Source organism: Balaenoptera physalus (genome assembly GCF_965194825.1).
Source record: "Balaenoptera physalus genome assembly, chromosome: 4".
Taxonomy (NCBI): Eukaryota; Metazoa; Chordata; class Mammalia; order Artiodactyla; family Balaenopteridae; genus Balaenoptera; species Balaenoptera physalus.
The window spans coordinates 64,769,717-64,789,180 of record NC_138891.1 but is presented as its reverse complement, the minus strand read 5'-3'; the positions used below and the strand labels follow the sequence as shown (position 1 = coordinate 64,789,180).

The following is a 19,464-nucleotide window of genomic DNA, read 5'->3' as shown; positions in this document are numbered from 1 at the left end:
AAAGGCAGTATTAAGAGAGTGAAAAGGGGGGACTTCCCTTTTCAGTCGTTCAGTGGTTAAGAATCTGCCTTCCAATGCAGGGGACACAGGTTAGATCCCTGGTCAGGGAACTAAGATCCCACATGCTGTGGGGCAACTAAGCCCACGTGCTGCAACTACAGAGCCCACGCACTCTGGAGCCTGCGTGCCACAACTAGAGAGCCCACAGGCCCTGGAGCTCATGTGCTGCAACGGAGAGCCCACGCACCGCAACGAAAGATTCCGTGTGCTGCAACTAAGACCCGACGCAGCCAAAAATAAAGAAAGAAAGAAAGAATTTTTTTTTTAAAAAAAAAGAGACTGAAAAGGCAAGTCACTCTGACAGACTTGTCATACCTCACAGAATTTCTAGTCAGAATACGCACAAAAGGATAGACAACCTGTGGAAGCCAGCTCCCCAAATAGCCCCAGTGGTCACTGCTTCCTGGTATTTACACCCTTGTTTAATGAGTCTCCTCCCATATTGAACTAGACTGATTTATGCAACCAACAGTTTTATAGAAATGACAAACTGTAACTTCAAAAGCTGTATCAGAAAACACATAGAAGATTCTGCCTTGCTCTCTCTTGAGCTACTTGCTCTGGGCAAGGCCAGCAACACTGCTGTGAGGAAAGTCAAGCTATCCTATGAAGAATCCATGTGGCAAGGAACTATGGCCTCCTGCCAACAGTTGATAGCAACTTGACAGCCATGTTAGTAAGCCATGTTGGAAGTGGATCCCCCAACCGTACTCGAGCCTGCAGATGACTACAGCCCCAGTTAACCTCTTGACTCTAACTTCATGAGAAAACCCAAGCCAGAACCACCAATACAAGCCAGTGCAGAATTCCTGACCCATGGAAACTGAGATAATAAATGTTAGTGTTTTCACCCAGTATGTTTTGAGTTAATTTGTTACTCAGAATAGAGAATAGGGCTTCCCTGGTGGCGCAGTGGTTGAGAATCTGCCTGCCAATGCAGGGAACACGGGTTTGAGTCCTGGTCTGGGAAGATCTCACATGCCGCGGAGCAACTGGGCCCATGAGCCACAGCTACTGAGCGTGCACGTCTGGAGCCTGTGCTCCACAACAAGAGAGGCCGCGATAGTGAGAGGCCCGCGCACCGCGATGAAGAGTGGTCCCCACTTGCCGCAACTAGAGAAAGCCCTCGTACAGAAACGAAGACCCAACACAGCCAAAAATAAATTAAAAAAAAAAAAAAAAAGACAGGTAGTTGAGCAATTTAACATTTAAGACAGGTTTCCTTTAGAACAGGATAGAATTATAGCAATTATAATACAGTTACAGGGAATGGAAATATTGAAAAAAAAAGAATAGAGAATAAATACATAACCCAATTTTCTAAAAGTGGACAAAATCTTGAACTGGATTTCATGTACAAAAAGGATATGCAAATAGCTAAAAAGCTTAGCAAGGAAATTTAAATTAAAACTGCAATGAAATATTGCCACATACCCACTAGAATGACTAAAATTTAAAAATTGACAATAACAAGCGTTGATGAGTCTGCAGAACAACTGGAACTTTCATACATTGCCGGCAGGAGTGTAAATTGATACAGTCACTTTGAAAAATTATTTGACTATATTTTAAAGCTAAACCTTCATAAACTCTCTGACCTAGCAATTTCACTCCCGGATATGTACCCCACAGAACTGAGTGCTTACATCTGATGTACAGGAACGTTCATAGTAGCTTTATTCATAATATATCCAAACTGGAAACAATTCAAAGATGTGTCAACAGGAAATGAATAAATAGTGATATATTTATATAATAGGATACTATATAGCCATAAAAATAATTAACTGCTAAATTTTATTACATGAATGAATCTCACAGGCATAGTATTAGAATGAAATAAACCAGACATGGAAGAGACATACTATATGAGTCCAGTGATAGGAAGTTCATGAACAAGCAAAACAAACTGCTGTTGATAGAAATCATTAAGAGTGATTATTTCGGACTTCCCTGGTGGCACAGTGGTTAAGAATCTGCCTGCCAATGCAGGGGACACGAGTTTGAGCCCTCATCTGGGAAGATCCCACATGCCGCGGAGCAACTAAGCCCATGCGTCACAACTAGTGAGCCTGCACTCTAGAGCCCTCGAGCCACAGCTACTGAGCCCGCGTGACACAACTACTGAAGCCCACACACCTAGAGCCCGTGCCCTGCAACAAGAGAGGCCACTGCAATGAGAAGCCCACGCATCACAACGAAGAGTAGCCCCCGCTCGCAGCAACTAGAGTAAAGCCCGCAGGCAGCAACGAAGACCCAATACAGCCAAATACATTAATTAATTTATTTATTAATTAAAAAAAAAAGAAAGTGATTATTTCTTAGGGGGTTGTATTCCCTGGGAAGGGAAATGAGGGAGCCTTTTGTATTACTGGAATGTTCTGTATCTTGATCTGGGTACAGTTATATGAATGTAATGATATGTAAAATTTGTCAAGCTGTATAACTGAATTCTCTATAGATTTCAGTAAGTGAGTTATACCTCAATTAAAAAGCTAAACTGGAGTGGGGGGCAATGAAGGGGTAGAAAAGTGGGAGGTACAATCTATTGGGTGTGAGATAGGCTCAAGGATGTACCATATGGCACAGAGAATATAGCCAATATCTTGTAATAACTATAAATGGAACGTAACCCTTAAAATTCGTGTAAAAATGTTTAAAATTTAATAAATAAATAAAGGAGGTTTAAAATCATGATGGGGAGTATGGGAAATGGGGGAGTATGGGAAATGGGGCAGCCTGTTTGAGGGACCCTTGGTGGATCCTTGGTAAAACAAAGGCTCTTCTGTCATGTCAAAATGTGTTCCTGAAAGTTTCCATTCTGTGATTATAAATTGTTAAATAATGATTTGTCTTTAATTAAGACACAGCTGTGATAAAAAAAAATTTTTTTTCACCTGGTTTTGACCTGCCATTAGGAATGTCTGGGGAAGAAAAGCTAAAGTGGGGGGGATCTATATAAAAGATGGACTATACAGGGAACAGAAGAAAAATATTTTAAAATTATTACTAAAGCATCAGAGTAATAAGATAATTATTGCACCTATGAACTAAGAATATTACATCTAAAACCAGGAACAATCAGACAACAAGATAGAGCTCTTCAAAATTAAAAACATGATGAGTGGAATAGAAGTTAATAAAAGGTTGAAGGGTAATGTTGAGGAAAACCTCTGAACAGTATAATAGAATACAAAAACCAAAGAGGTGGAAATTATTGATGATAAGAAAAAAGTAGAACAGTATTCCAGGAGATTGGGAATCACAGAAGTTGCAGAAGGAGAGACCAGAGAATATGGAGGGAAGAAAATTATCTAAGATATAGTATAAAGAAATTTCCCAGAGCTAAAGGAAAAGTCTTCATATTGAAAAAGCCCACTCAGTACCCAAGCACAGAAATCCATGTCAAGAAGCTTAAAAATACTAAAAAAAGAGAAAAAAATCCTAAAAGGGTGGAGTGGGGCAGAAGGAGAGGGAAGGAGAGAAACAGAGGAGGACATGAGAGAGAGAGAACACACGTGCCATTCAAAGATACAGATAACTGAATCAGAACGACATGGAACTTTTCAAAAACAATGCTGGATTCCAGAAAATAGTGGGTAAATGCCTTTAAATTCTGAGGAAAATTATTTTCAACATAGAATCCTACACTCATTCAAACTTAATTAACTATGAGGATTGAATAAAGATGTTTTCAGACATACAAAGACTCTCTTTAAAGAAAAATTTCCCTACATGACTTTTAAGGAATCCCCTAGGAGATAGGCTTTGGCAAAATTAGGGCATAACCCAAGAAAGAGAAAGAAATGGAATCTAAGAGATTGAGGATTCCAGCCAGAAAAACAGCAAAGGGAAGCCCAGGATGACAGCTGTGTCTCCAGTCTAGAGATACCCACATCCCCTTCGGAGGGAAGTCTCCACAAAGAAAATGAAACGGTAGTTTCTGCATTCGGAAAAATCATTGAGAGATGATTTGTTATTTTTCCAAGTAATTGGGGGAAATTAGGTATATGCATATGAAAAACTTAAAAAATGAAAAGATAATTTTCAACTTCAGGATAAAAGCAAAATTTGTGGTAGATAAGAAAGCCATTCATTCAATTCATCAAGCGGATATAACAATGTATAAATGTGCACCCAACATCAAAGCACCTAAATATACAAAGCAAATATTAACAGATCTGAAGGGAGAAATAGACAGCAATACAATAATAGCAGGGGAGGTCAATAACCCACTTTCAACAATGGATAGATTATCCAGACAGAAAATCAATAAGGAAAAGTTGGACTTGAACCACTCTTTAGACCAAATGAACATAATAGACATCCATGCAACAGCACCAGAATACATATTCTAAATCGCACACAGAACATTCTCCAGTACATATGTCATATGTTAAGGACACAAAACAAAGCTGAACAAATTTAAGAAGATTGGAAATTATATCAAGTATCTTTTCCAACCACAATATGTGAAACTAGAAATCAATAACAGGAATAAAACAAAGTTTTCAAAATATGTAGAAATTAATACACTCCTAAACAACCAATGGATCAAATAAGAAATAAACAGGGAATTTTTAAAAATCTTGAAACAAGTGAAAGTGGAAACACAATATACCAAAACTTATGGAATGCAGCATAAGCAGTTCTAAAAGGAAACTTTATAGCAATTAATGTCTACATTAAAACGGAGAAAAATCTTGAATTAAAAAAGCAACTTTACATCTCATGGAACTAGAAAAGGAAGAACAAAGCTCAAAGTGAGCAGAAAGAAAGAAAGAACAAAGATCAGTGCAGAAATAAATGAAATATGGACTACAAAGACAACAGAAAAGATCAACAAAGCTAAGAGAGAAAGGCTTTTTGAAAAGATAAACAAAATTGACAAGTCTTTAGCTAGACTACCTAAGAAAAAAAGAGAGAAGACCCAAATAAATAAAATCAGAAATGAAAGAGGAGATATTAATAACTCATACCCATGGAGATACAAAGAATCATAAAAGAATATTATGAGCATTATATACCAACATCCTGGATAACCTAGAAGAAATGGATAAATTTCTAGAAACATACAACCTACCAAGACTGAATCATGAAGAAATAGAAAACCTGAACAAACCAACAACGAGTAAGGAGACTGAATCAGTAATCAAAGAAAAGCCCAGGGCCAGATGGTTTCACTGGTGAATTCTACCAAATATTTAAAGAAGAATTAATGCCAATCCTTCTCAAATGCTTCCAAAAAATTGAAGAGGAGGGAACATTCCCAATCTCATTTTATGAGATAATCATCATCCTGAAACCAAAGCCAGATAAGGACATTAGACAAAAAGAAAACTATAGGCCACTATCCCTGATGATTATAGATTCAAAAATTCTCAACAAAATATTAGCAAATCAAATTCAATAACACATTTAAAGGATTATACACCATGACCAACTGGGATTTATCTTGATGCAAGAATGGTTCAACATATGCAAGTCAATAAATGTGATTCACCATATTAATAGAATGAAAGTTATCATCTTATTACAATAAAGATCATATTATCATCTCAATAGATGCTGAAAAAGCCTTTCATGGTAAAAACTCTCAACAAATTGGGTATAAAAGGAATATACCTCAACACAATAAAGGCCATATATGACAAATCCACAGCTAACTTACACTCAACAGTGAAAAACTGAAAGCTTTACCTCTAAGATCCCCCAATCTCACCAGTCTTATTCAACATCATACTGAAAGTTGTAGCCAAAGCAATTAGGCAAGAAAAAGAAATAAACAGCATACAAATTGGAAACAAAAAAGTAAAATTGTTATTATTTGCAGATGACATAATTTTATATTAAAAAATCCTAAAGACTCAACCAAAAAACTATTGGAACTAATCAACAAATGCAGTAAATTGGCAATATGTAAAATAAACATACAAAAATCTGTTGTACTTCTATACACTAAAAACAAACTATCTGAAAAATAAAGGAAACAATTCCATTCACAATAACATCAAAAACAATAATAATATACTTAGGAAAAACTTTAACCAAGGAAGTGAAAGATCTGTATAATGAAAACTACGAGACCTTGTTAAAAGAAATTGAAGAAGACACAAACAAGTGGAAAGATACTTGTGTTCATGGATTAGAAGAATTAATATTGTTAAAATGTCCATACTACCCAAAGCCAATTATATATTCAACACAATCTCTATCAAAATTCCAAAGGTATTTTTAACAGAAATAGAAGAAAATGATCCTAAGATTTTTATGGAATCATGAAAGACCCTGAATATAGTCAAAGCAATCATGAAAAAGAAGAACAAAGCCAGAGGCACCACAGTTCCTGATTTTAAACTACAGACCTTCCTCAACTTATGATGGGGTTACATCCTAATAAACCCACTGTAAGTTGAAAATATCAGAAGTTAAAAAGCATTTAATACATCTAACTTACTGAACATCACAGCTTAGCCTAGCCTACTTTAAACATGCTCAAAACACTAACACTAGCCTACAGTTCGGCAAAGTCATCAAACACGGGCTTCCCTGGTGGTGCGGTGGCTAAGAATCTGCCTGCCAATGCAGGGGACATGGGTTTGAGCCCTGGTCTGGGAAGATCCCACAGGCTGCAGAACAACTAAGCCCGTGCACCACAACTACTGAGGCTGAGCTCCAGAGCCCATGAGCCACAACTACTGAGCCCACGTGCTGCAACTACTGAAGTCCGCACGCCTAAAGCCTGTGCTCTGCAACAAGAGAAGCCACTGCAATGAGAAGTCTGCACATCGCAACGAAGAAGAGCCCCTGCCTGCTGCAACTAGAGAAAGCCCATGCACAGCAACGAAGACCCAATGCAGACATAAATAAATAAATAAATAAATAAATAGATAAATAAATAAATTTATTAAAAAAATCATCAAACACAAAGTTTATTTTGTAATAAAGTGTTAAATATCTCATGTAATTTATTGAATACTATACTGAAAGTGAAAAAGAAAATGGTTGTATGGGTACAGAATGGTTGTAAGTGTATCATTTGTTTACCCTCATGATGGCATGGCTGACTGGGAGCTGTGGCTTGCTGCTGATGCCCAGCACCATGAGAAAGTACTGAACTGCATATTGCTAGCCCCGGAAAAGATAAAAATTCAAAATGTGAAGTACAGTTTGTACTGAATGAGTATCGATTTTGCACTATCATAAAGTTGAAAAATTGTAAGGCAGAGACCGTCTGTATAGTCCAAAGTTATAGTAATTAAAACAGTATGATACTGGCATAAAAATAGAAACATAGACCAATGACAGAAGAGACAAACCCCTGCATACATGAACAATTAATATTTGACAAGGGAGCCAAGAATACTCAATGGGGAAAGAATAGCCTCTTCAACAAATGGTGCTGAGTAAGCTGGATTACCATATGCAGAAAAATTGGACCCCTATCTTACAACACTCACAAAAATTAACTGAAAATGAAGTAAAGACTTAAACATAAGACCTGATACCATAAAACTCCTACAAGAAAACATAGGGAAGAAGCTCCTTGATATTGGTCTTGGCAGTGATCCTTTTGGATTTGACAACAAAAGCATAGGTAACAAAAGCAAAAGTCAACAGGTAGGACTACATCCAAGCAAAAAGCTTCTGCACAGCAAAAGAAACAATAAAAAAATGAAAAGGCAACCTACAGAATGGGAGAAAATATTTGCAAGCCATATATTCCATAGGGGTTAATATCCAAAATATATAAGGAATTCATACAAATTAATAGCAGAAAGACAAATAACCTGATTTTAAAATGGGCAAAGGACTTGAATAGACATTTCTCCAAAGAAGACCACAAATGGCAAACAGGTACATGAAAAAGTGCTCAACATCTCTAGACATCAGGAAAATGCAAATCAAAACCACAATAAGATATCATATCACATCTGTTAGGATGGCTGTTATCAAAAAATCAAGAAATAACAAGTGTTGGTGAGGATGTGGAGAACAGGGAACCCTTATGCACTGTTGGTAGTAATGTAAATTGGTGCAGCCACTATGGAAAACAGTGTAGAGGTTCCTCAAAAAAATTAAAAATAGGACTTCCCTAGTGGCGCAGTGGGTAAGAATCCGGCTGCCAATGCAGGGGACATGGGTTCGAGCCCTTGTCCGGGAAGATCCCACATGCCGTGGAGCAACTAAGCCTGTGTGCCACAACTACTGAGCCTGTGCTCTAGAGCTCATGAGCCACAACTACTGAAGCCTGCATGCCTAGAGCCCATGCTTCGCAACAAGAGAAGCCACCGCAATGAGAAGCCCGTTCACCGCAACGAAGAGTAGCCCCCACTCGCCGCAGCCAGAGAAAGCCCGCGTGCAGCAACGAAGACCCAACGCAGCCAAAATTAAATAAATAAATAAATTTATTTTAAAAAATTAAAAATAGAACTGCCCATATGATCCAGCAATCCTACTCCCGGGTATTTATCCAAAGGACATAAAATCACCATCTCAAAGAGATAACTTCACACCCATGTTAACTGCAGCATTATTCATAGCACCCAAGATATGGAAACAGTCTAAGTGTCCATCAACAGAGGAATGGGTAAAGAAAATGTGGCATATATAATGGAATATTATTCAGCCATAAAAAAGAAGGAAATCCTGCCATTTGTGGCAACATTGATAAGCCCAGAGGACACTATGCTAAGAGAAATAAACTAGACATAGACAAATACTGCATGGCATCACTTACACATGAAATCTTCAAGTGTTCAACTTAGAGTAACATAGTAATAGAGAATAAAATTGTGATTATCAGTGGGTGGAGGATGGGGAGAAAGGGGGATGTTGGTCGAAGGGTACAAACTTTCAAACATAAGATGAATAAGTTCTAAAGACCTAATGAACAGCATGGTAACTATAGTTAAAGATGTACTATATACTTGAAATTTGCTAAGAGAGTAGATCTCAAGTGCTCTCACCAAAAATAAATAAATAAGTAAATAAAGGTAACTGTATGAGATGATGTGTATGTTAACTAGCTTGACTGTGGTAATCATTTCAAAATGAATACGTATATCGAATCATCATGTTGTACACTTTAAATATATACAATATTTATTTGTCAATCATACCTCAGATAGACTGGAAAAAATCAGGACAATGAATAAACTCATTCATAATATATTATAGCACTTGGCTCAGAAGTGAACAATACTGGCATTGTCATAGTAAGACAAACACTGCATATTAATACACTGAAAATTGTGATATACCTATACTGAGAGGATGGGGAGGAGGAAAAGGGCGTGTGTATAAGAAAAGGGTGCTAAGATCTCAACTTCCATACCAAGAAATGGATAATGTCTAAAACTGAGAAAGTAAGAAATAAAAATATAAGCATAATATTTAGAATAGAGGTAGATACTAGAAGAAATACTTGAATAAAAGGCAGAAGGGGTGTTGGTGGTTGTCTCTGGGGAAAAGAACTGAGAGAGGAAGAAAGGGAGAGACTCCTGTGTTTTTAGTTATAAGTTTTTTAGTTTCATGTGATTTTTTAAAGTTTTTTTTTTTCCCTTTCTTTTTATTTATTTAATTATTTATTTATGGCTGTGTTGGGTCTTTGTTTCTGTGCGAGGGCTTTCTCTAGTTGCAGCAAGTGGGGGCCACTCTTTATCGCAGTGCGCGGGACTGTCATTATCACGGCCTCTCTTGTTGCGGAGCACAGGCTCCAGATGCGCAGGCTCAGTAATTGTGGCTCACGGGCCTAATTGCTCTGCGGCATGTGGGATCTTCCCAGACCAGGGCTCGAACCCGTGTCCCCTGCATTGGCAGGCAGATTCTCAACCACTGTGCCACCAGGGAAGCCCCCATGTGATTTTTAAATGATTTTGACAAAAATATCTTTTATAAAATAAATTATAAACAAATTAATTCTGTTCTCCCCTTATTTACTTATTAATGGAATTCCATACATTCCAACTGAAGGAACTGATTTCACTGAATGATACAGAAATTTATTATGCCCGGCTTGAAGTAAAAAGAAAAATAAATGTGCTAAAAAGTGTGTGTGTGTTTGGTTGTGTGCTAATGTAGACATGCTTTTCATTACTTTTTCTGATTAAATTTTTCCTTCACCTTTAAAGAAGTTAGTTAATGCTTCTGAATTTCATGTCGTCTGGGAACTTTGAAAACAGGCTCTTCTGTTTGATGCCCCTTTTGTTTCTGTTTAGAACTTCTGGCTCAGCTGTGTGGCATTTCAGGAAATTTAATCACTCTGCTAGTGATCAAAACTGACCTGTTGGGAAATCAAGAAATGGACAGAGGAGGGGCTTGTTATAGCTCAAAAGAACAATGAAAAAGAAAATGAAACTCTACTTAATAAGCAAAGGTTATGAGAAAATAAAACTCATTCTGGAGACTCCAGCTATGTTTATGAGCTGTGGTCTTGCTAGTGATTACAGGAATTGGCTTGTTCTTGGGAACTTACTTGAACCAAAAGTGTGGAATTACAGATTAAACTAGAGAATACAAATGTTATGTTGTGTACAGAGTCGTTCCATGAGCATTGTATTTCTGTTGTTTTAATGGTGTGATAAAATGAAACAAAAAATTAATTTCTCTTAAAGTCATTTATTCAATAAACAGTTGTGTTAAATATTTCACTAGGCACTGAGAGTGAAAGAGGAGAGGCAAATGGATGGATATAAAGAGAAATTGGCATATGCATGTCTCTGACTTTCATAGAGGAAACAAGACAGGTACTGAAATAAACATACCACATGTAGAAAACAATAAAAGAGGCACGGATAAATGCTGAAAGAAGCAGCCATCATTTTGAATTGGGGGAATCAGGCCTGGTATGAGGAAAGAGATGCCACTTGAGCCTGTGCCTTGGAGGATGGTTACAGTATGTGGGCTGAACCTCATAAAACGGAGTCACATAGGGAAGGAATTACAGATATTTCTGACCCTTATTAAGGAATTAATAATATTCACAGAGTTAATGGTCCAGCCTGGATCTGAGCACTAGAATCAATTTTCTTGAGACACTCATTTCCGTCCAGGAGAAAGCAGGGGGGTGTCCAGCAGCCACTCTCTAACTGGAAACTGCTAACACCAGGCACCAGTAGGCCTGCTGACTCAGGGCAATGGGAGCAGCCAAACCCTCATTACCCCTCAACATATGAGTCTTTACTACAGCTGTTGGAACAAGGCCAGCCTTACAAATTGCCTTTCATGGCACTTGCCAAGAGTGAGTGTTCACTAATTTTTTTTCCCCTGGGCAGAGGAATAAATGACAGTCATTTTCTTGGTTTTCTCTCCTGAGGGAAGGTTAGTTCAAAATGCAGAGTCTGGTAAACTTTGTGCATTTCTGTACAGGCCCAAGACTAGATGTTATATGAATATAATTATGCTTGTGGGTTTGCCTATTTATTATCACATCATTTAAAAACAGCTAGATGGATGAAATTTAGTCAAGTTGAAAAGCAGTGAAAACAATAACATATTTGCTAAGATACAAAGTTAAATATATATTTAACTTTGTATCTTTGTGTGTTTATATATATACATATATGTATATGAAGCAAAATTATAAAAACAAGCATTAGGATAATAAACACAATGTTCAAGATAGTGGTTAACTCTGCAGGGGAGAAAAGGATACACAGGGAGTTTCCGGTTATATTTGTATTATCTTATTTCATAATCTGAATGATAACCATAAGGGCATTCTGTATATTATTCTCTATACTTATTTTTGTGTGCCTGAAATATTTAATAATATAATTTAGGCTCAAAAGTCTCTATTTTGTCTTTTTATGAGTTTTATTGAGGTATAATTTACATACAATAAAATTTACCAATTTTTGGTACACAAATCATGACAAAACATTTCCATTACCTCTCAAAATTAAAATATAAAATCAGCTGAGAGGCAAAGACTAATGTTTCTATTTATTATATTTATTATATTTCAAGGATTTATGACAGGAACTGATATTCAACCAGTCCCCCCACTCTAAACAACTAAAAAACTGAACGAAACACATGAAATAACTGTTTTCAGATATTGCATAACAGGCAATACAGGACTGTGATATTCCTTGAGAGAAGGGAAAAAAATAAGGTGAGCCCCATATGGTCTCCCTTTCTATCTGGAGTTAAATTCTGGACTGTGGTGTAAGGAAGAGTAGTCTAAATAGAGCACAGCAGTCTCCCTGACTTAACAAGACAGAAATCAGAGTTCAGGAGCATTTAGTTATCTGGTATGTGTGGGGAAAAGTACCAAAGGTAAAGGAGTGATGCCAAAAGCTGCTCCAGAAATCCAGATAGGACCCTCTTGAGTCTTTGGCCAAATACTAAACTGTACATGCGCAGGACAAGACTCCAAGAGGACAGGCAAAGAACAATTACCAGGGAAAGAACAGCTATCAGATACCTGTAAGCTAAATAATTACTGAACTGATACAGGGCTAGGAGATATTCAAATTTAAACCAGCCAGAGTTAAAACACTTTACAAAAAATGATGCTTCAATAGAGGCTTCAGAAAGATCCCATCTTAGGAAAAGGACTAATCTAGCCCTCGAGTAAAGGTTTCTCTAGACCCACCCTACCTAACAAAGCTTAAAAACAAGTCTCAAAAGGGTTAAGCTAATTCCCAAGCAAATTAACTCCATGACAAAAGAAAATCCCAAACTCTATTACAGAAGTTTAAAAAAAAACCTAGGCACTCAACAATGCATTCATAATGTCCAGCATATAATAAAAAATTACTAGATATGTGAAGGAGCAGGAAAGTATGATCTGTAACCCAAAGAAAAATTAGTCAATAGAAATACACCCCCAAATGATGGAAATGATGTTATTATCAACAAAGACTTAAAACAGTATTATAAACTGTTGTATTATATTTATTAAACTATTATAACATGTCAACTATTTTAAGAAACAGATTAACACAACAAAGGAACAATTAGGAAATCTCCAAAGTGTAAAAAAGAACCAAATAAAAATCCTGGAATCCAAAAATAAAATATATAAATTGAAAATTTCATTGGATAGGTTTAACAGCAGTGACACAGAGAAGAAGGAGCAATGAACTTGAAGATATGGCAATAGAAAGTATATAAACTGAAGCATACAGAGGGAAAAAGCCTAGAAAATTGTTAACAAATTCTCACTGATCTATTGGAGAATATCAGGCCATCTACTACATGTGAAATTCGAGCACTAGAAGGAGAGGTAAGAAATTGAGGCAAAAATATTTGAATAATGGTTGCAATATGACACTTGAATAATGATCAAAATTTTTTCAAATTTTCCAAAATATAAACTCACAGACCCAAGAAGCTCAAAGAACTCCAAGGAGTATAAAAAAGAAAAACACACAGAAGAACATCATAATAAAATTTCTGAAAACCAATGAAAAAAAATCTTAAAAGTAGCCAGAGGGAAAATATATGTGTTACATAGGGGAATAATGATAAGTATAACTTCTGGCTTTTCATCAGAAATAAGGTAAGCCAGAAAAATCATTTAATGTACTGTAAGAAAAATACACTCTGTCAAACCAGAATCTACATTAAGCAAAAATACTGTTTAAAAATGAAGGTGAAGTAAAGGCAAACAAAGCTCAGAGAATTCATTGCCAGTAGACATGCTCTTTAAGAAATTTTAGAGTCCAGGCTGAAAGAAAATGTTGCCAAGTGGAAGCATAAATGAGTAAATGAAGGAATAAAAACTGAAAAGTACTAGAAATGTAAATATGGAACTAAAATTAAAAGACTGTTTCCTTCGTTTCTTAATTTCTTTAAAAGATAGTTTGAAGAAACAAAATAACAATGTATTGCAGGGTTTACGATGCATGTAGAAGTTAAATGTATGTAAACAACAGCAGAAAGGATAGAGGGGAATGAAAATATACTATTATAATTTTCTTAAATTATATGTGAATTTGTATTATTTGAAAGTAGATTATGATGAGTCAAAGATTAACACTGTAAATCCTAGAGGAACCATTAACAATATAAGACAAAGAATATGTATATAGCTAATAAGCAAATAATAAAGTTGAATACTGGAAAACACTCAAATAATCCAAAAGAAGGCAGGGAAGAAGGAGGAGAAAAACAAAGAACATAAAAAAGAAACAGAAAAAAATTGGCAAGATGGTGGAGTTAGAACTAGCCATACCTAAACTTACATTAAATGTAAATTGATTAAATATTCTAATTAAATGACAGAGGTTGTCAAACTAGATTTTTTTAAAAAGCAAGAACCAAATATATGCTGTCTAAGAGATTCACATTAAATAAATGACCCAAAGAGATTAAAAGTATAGATAGAAAGGATAGAAGAATATATACCATGCAAAGACTAATCTTATTAAAATTTATGCAAATACTAATAGTCTTATGCAAACACATATTCTTATGAAAGCTGGAATGGCTATGTTAATATCAAACAACACATTTCAGGACAGGGAGCTTACCAGAGATAAAAAGGTAAATTTTATAATGATAAAAGGATCACTTCATCAAGAAGACATAGAATCATAATGTGTGTGTAATTAATAACAGCTTCAACAAATGCACAGAAAAAAACCAAAAGAAAAATAAAACCAAAAGAACCAAAAGAAAAAATAAAAATTCATAATTATATTTGGAGATTTCAACACTCCTCTCTCAAAAACAGAACAAATACATAGAAAATCAGTAAGAGTAAGAAGATTTGAACAATACTATCAACCAACTCAATCTTTTGACATTTATAGAACACTGCATTGAACAACTGCAGAATATATTCTTTCCATGTGCACGTGGAACATTCATCACGAATGAGCCATAGAATAAGGCACAATAAATTCAAAAAGTAGAAATGATATATAGACTATGTTCTCTGACTACAATTTAACTAAAATAGAATTAAACAAAAAGAAGATCTCCAAGTATTTGGAAATTAAACAACATGCTTAATTAACCCATGGATCAAAGAAAAAATTACAAGGAAAACTTAGAAAATGTCAAACTTAATGATGATACATTATATCAAAATTTGTGGGATTCAACTAAAGCAGTGATTAGGAGGAAATTTTAAAATTAAATGATTTTTACTGAAAAAGAACATTTAAAATCAATAACTTAAGGGGACTTCCCTGGTGGTTCAGTGCCTAAGACTACATGCTCCCAATGCAGGGGGCCTGGGTTCAATCCCTGGTCAGGAAACTAGATCCCACATGCCGCACTAAGAGTTCGCATGCTGCAACTAAAGATCCCACATGCAGCAACGAAGATCCCGCGTGCTGCAACTAAGACTCGATGCAGCCAAATAAATATTTTTTTAAAAAATCAGTAACTTAAGCTTCCATGGTAAGAAGTTAGAAAAAAGTGATCAAACTTAACCCAAAATAAGTAGAAGGAAGGAAAAAATAAAGAGCTAAAATAAATATAACAAAAATTAGATGATAAATAGAGAAAGTGAACTAAAAGTTTAGTATTTGTATAGAGTAATAAAATTGCTAAACCCTAGCTATACTGACCAAGAGAAAAAAAGAGAGAATAGATATTATTAATATCAGAAATGAATGAGGAAACATCACTACATAGCCCACAGATATTAAAAAGGTTAATGAAAGAATGTTTTCAACAATTTTATGCCAAGAAATTTAACTACCTGGATCACTAACTCTTTAAAAGACACTACTTTTTAAAATGAAATTTTAATTTAAAATTGTTCCATTAAAAAAAACTTCTCCAGACCTTGTTAGTGTTAGCATCACTAGTGAATTCTGTCAAACATTTGGGAAGACATTGTACCAATTTTATACAAACATTTTTTTTGAAAATACAGAAGGGAACACTTTTCAAATCATATTATGATAACAATACTCTGATATCAAAACCAGAAAAAGACATTACAAGAAAACTGCAGAGTAAACATTCCTCATGAACATAAGTGTAAGTTCTATACCAAAATAGTAACAGATTTAATTCACCAATATATAAAAAGTATGCTGCACCACAACTAAACGAAGTTTTCAGAGCCATGCAAGTTTGGATTAACATAAAAAAATCAGTTGATGTTATTCACTATGTGAGCAGGGGAAAAAAGGAGAAAAACTTAATGATCATCTTGATAGATGCAGAAAAGCCATATGACAAAATTCAATACCCATCCATGATAAAAGTTCTCAGCAAATTAGAAATAAAGAAAAAAAAATCTGCAACCAGATAAAAGACAACTATAACCATACTCAATGGTAAAAGACTAAATGCTTTTCCCCTAATATCAAGATCAAGGCAAGGTTCTCCATTCACATCATTTCTATTCAACATTTTATTGGAGGTTCTAGCCAATGCAATGAGGTGGAAAAAAGAAATGAAAACATATATACTGGGGACTTCCCTAGTGGCCCAGTGGTTAAGAGTCCACCTGTCAACACAGGGGACACAGATTCGAGCCCTGGTCCGGGAAGATCCCACATGCAGCGGAGCAACGAAGTCCGTGCGCCATAACTACTGAAGCCCGTGCACCACAACTACTGAAACCTGCACACCTAGAGCCTGTGCTTTGCAGCAAGAGAAGCCACCGCAATGAGAAGCCCGCGCACCGCAACGAAGAGTAGCCCCTGCTCGCGGCAACTAGAGAAAGCCCCGCGCAGCAACGAAGACCGAATGCAGCCAAAAATAAATAAATAATAAATTTATTTAAAAAAACAAAAACAAACATATATACTGCAAAGAAAGAAGTAAAACTGTCTTTATTCACAGGTCACATGATTGTATTAATAAAAAATCTTAGGAATCTACAAAAAAAATCATATTTAATATGTGAATTTAGCAAGTTTTAGGAAACAAGGTCAGTATATGAAAATCAGTTGTATTTCTACATAATAGCAATGAAAAATCAGAAATTTTAAAAATACCATTTACAACAGCATCCAAGCCATAAAAAATATTTATGAATAAGTTTAACAAAATATGTGCAAGACTTTTACACTAATATCTACAAAACACTGCTGAGAGAAGTCAAAGAGGGCCTTAAATAAATGTAGATACGCTATGTTTGTGGATTGGAAGAATAAATGTTGCTAAGATGTCAACCCCTAAGAAAGGATTTTTTTTTTGGTAGTAATTGAACACTTGATTCTAAAATTTATATGGAAATATAAACGACCTAGAATAGCCAATGTAATCTTGATAAAGAACAAAGCTGGAGGACTGACACTTTCCAGTTTCAAGATATACTATAAGACTGTGGTAATCATTGATTATGTGATATTGGCATTAAAAAAAAGGTCAGTAGGAAAGGACACAATCTAGAAATAGACCCACTCTTACATGGTCAATTGACCTTTTACTAAGGCATCAAAGGAATTTAATGGGGAAACAAAGTCTTTTCAACTAATAGTGCTGGCACAACTGGTTACCTACATGGAAAAAGTGAACTTTAACTTCTATCTTATTCAGTACAAAAAATGATTCAAGATGAATCATAGACAAATGTAAAAGGTAAAGTTATAAAGCTTTCAGAATAAACCATAAAATTATGGGTTCTTGTTAAGATAGAGTAAGCACACTCTCCCACTGAATACACCTCAAACCTCACAGAGAATGCATGGAGTAACTGTCTGAGGGCTCTGAAAACTGAATGATAGCAGACAAATTGGGGAAGGAAACCAGGACTCAAAGTATTGTGAATCTAGCAATAAGTTTCCTGGCTTTTCTCCCCCTGTATCTACCAGCCTGAATTCAAAGGCAGCCCAAATCCCTGATCTGTGTACCAGGTGTAGACAAAGAGCTCCAAGAGAACCTCTCTCTTTCACGGCCTCTACAGGTCAGAGAGAGTGGAGGAAATATTCTTCTTTTTCTTTTCTTTCACTCCTGCCCAAGCCCTCAGGAAAGCCCCCGTTCTGAGTTGCAATCTTCTGATGGTGGTAGTAAAGGCAGTTGAAGGCAGGTGGACACCTAAAATCTGAGACAAGGGAATACCTCTCTCTGATTGGAGGAACTGGGGTCTGAAGAGACAGAGTGTGCAGGAATCCCTGTTGCTTTTTTCTCTATATATCCTACCTACCATTCCTTAGCCCCAGAGGCAAACCCAGTCATGAGAAGTGCATGGCAGACAAGGAGAACAAAGTATCAACTTTATAGCCAGGGTAACAGAAAGAGGGGTCTCTGAGAGTGGGAGAATATAAAGAGATTGTGAGAGGAGGGAGCTCAGCAAAAGTTCTTCATAAACTCCTTGGCTTATACCCAAGCTGTGGATCAATGGATCTGAACTTAAATAGAATAGGAATACTAATTATTAGAGAAATGCAAATCAAAACTACAATGAGGTATCACCTCACACCAGTCAGAATGGCCATCATTAAAAAGTCTGCAAGTAACAAATGCTGGAGAGGGTGTGGAGAAAAGGGAACCCTCCTACACTGTTGTTGGGAATGTAAATTGGTGTAGCTACTATAGAAACCAGTATGGAGGTTCCTTAAAAAACTAAAAATAGAGATGCCACATGAGCCAGCCATCTCACTCCTGGGCATATATCTGGAGAAAACACTAATTCAAAAAGATACATGCCCCCCAATGTTCACAGCAGCACTACTGATGATAGCCAGGACATAGAAGCAACCTAAACATTCATCAACAGATGAATGGATAAAGAAAATGTGGTACATATATACAATGGAATACTATTCAGCCATAAAAAAGAATGAAATAATGCCATTTGTAGCAACATGGATGAACCTAGAAATTAACATACTAAGTGAAGTAGTCAGATGGAGAAAGACAAATACCATATGATATCACTTATATGTGGAATCTAAAATATGATACAAATGAACTTATTTACAAAACAGAAACAGATTCACAGACATAGAAAACAAACTTATGTTTACCATAGGGGAAACATGGTAGGGGAGGGATAAATTAAGAGTTTGGGATTAGCAGATACAAACTACTATGTATAAAATACACAAACAACAAGGTCCTACTGCATAGCACAGGGAACTATATTCAGTATCATGTAATAAACCATAATAAAAAAGAATAACGGAATCACTTTGCTGTACACCATAAACTAAAACAACATTGTAAATCAACTATACTTCAATTAAAAAAAATAGAATAGCAATGCTTTCAGAAGTGAACCATGAGGCAGAGCACTGCTTAGGAATAAAAGTGGTCCCTGGGTGGTGCATTTGAGGGATTGTTCCAAACAGTACTGCAAAAACTCTGAAATATAAACTTACATTGCACCACAGAAGGTAGGTTCAAACTTGTAGCCTGAAATAACCAGGTTGATTGTCTGCTAAAAAAAATAATAATAAAACAATAAAAATATAAATAAAAAATAAAATTCTCCAGGGACTTCCCTGGCAGTCCAGTGGTTAAGACTCCGTGCTTCCACTG

General features: G+C 35.9%; 1 protein-coding gene across 2 annotated transcripts in view; it reads right to left on the bottom strand.

Annotated features, from left to right (window-relative positions):
* Nucleotides 1-331: 331 nt before the first annotated feature.
* The window catches only part of LOC309660651 (uncharacterized protein), a 79,270-nt gene continuing 60,137 nt past the window's right edge, over nucleotides 332-19,464 (bottom strand). For both annotated transcript variants that reach the window (XR_014263516.1, XM_082461595.1), the window contains exon 4: nucleotides 332-10,345. Coding sequence is in view for 1 of the 2 variants with exons in the window: in XM_082461595.1 (XP_082317721.1) it covers nucleotides 10,291-10,345 (55 nt within the window). In the remaining variant the exon portion in view is untranslated. The remainder of the gene's footprint in view (nucleotides 10,346-19,464) is intronic.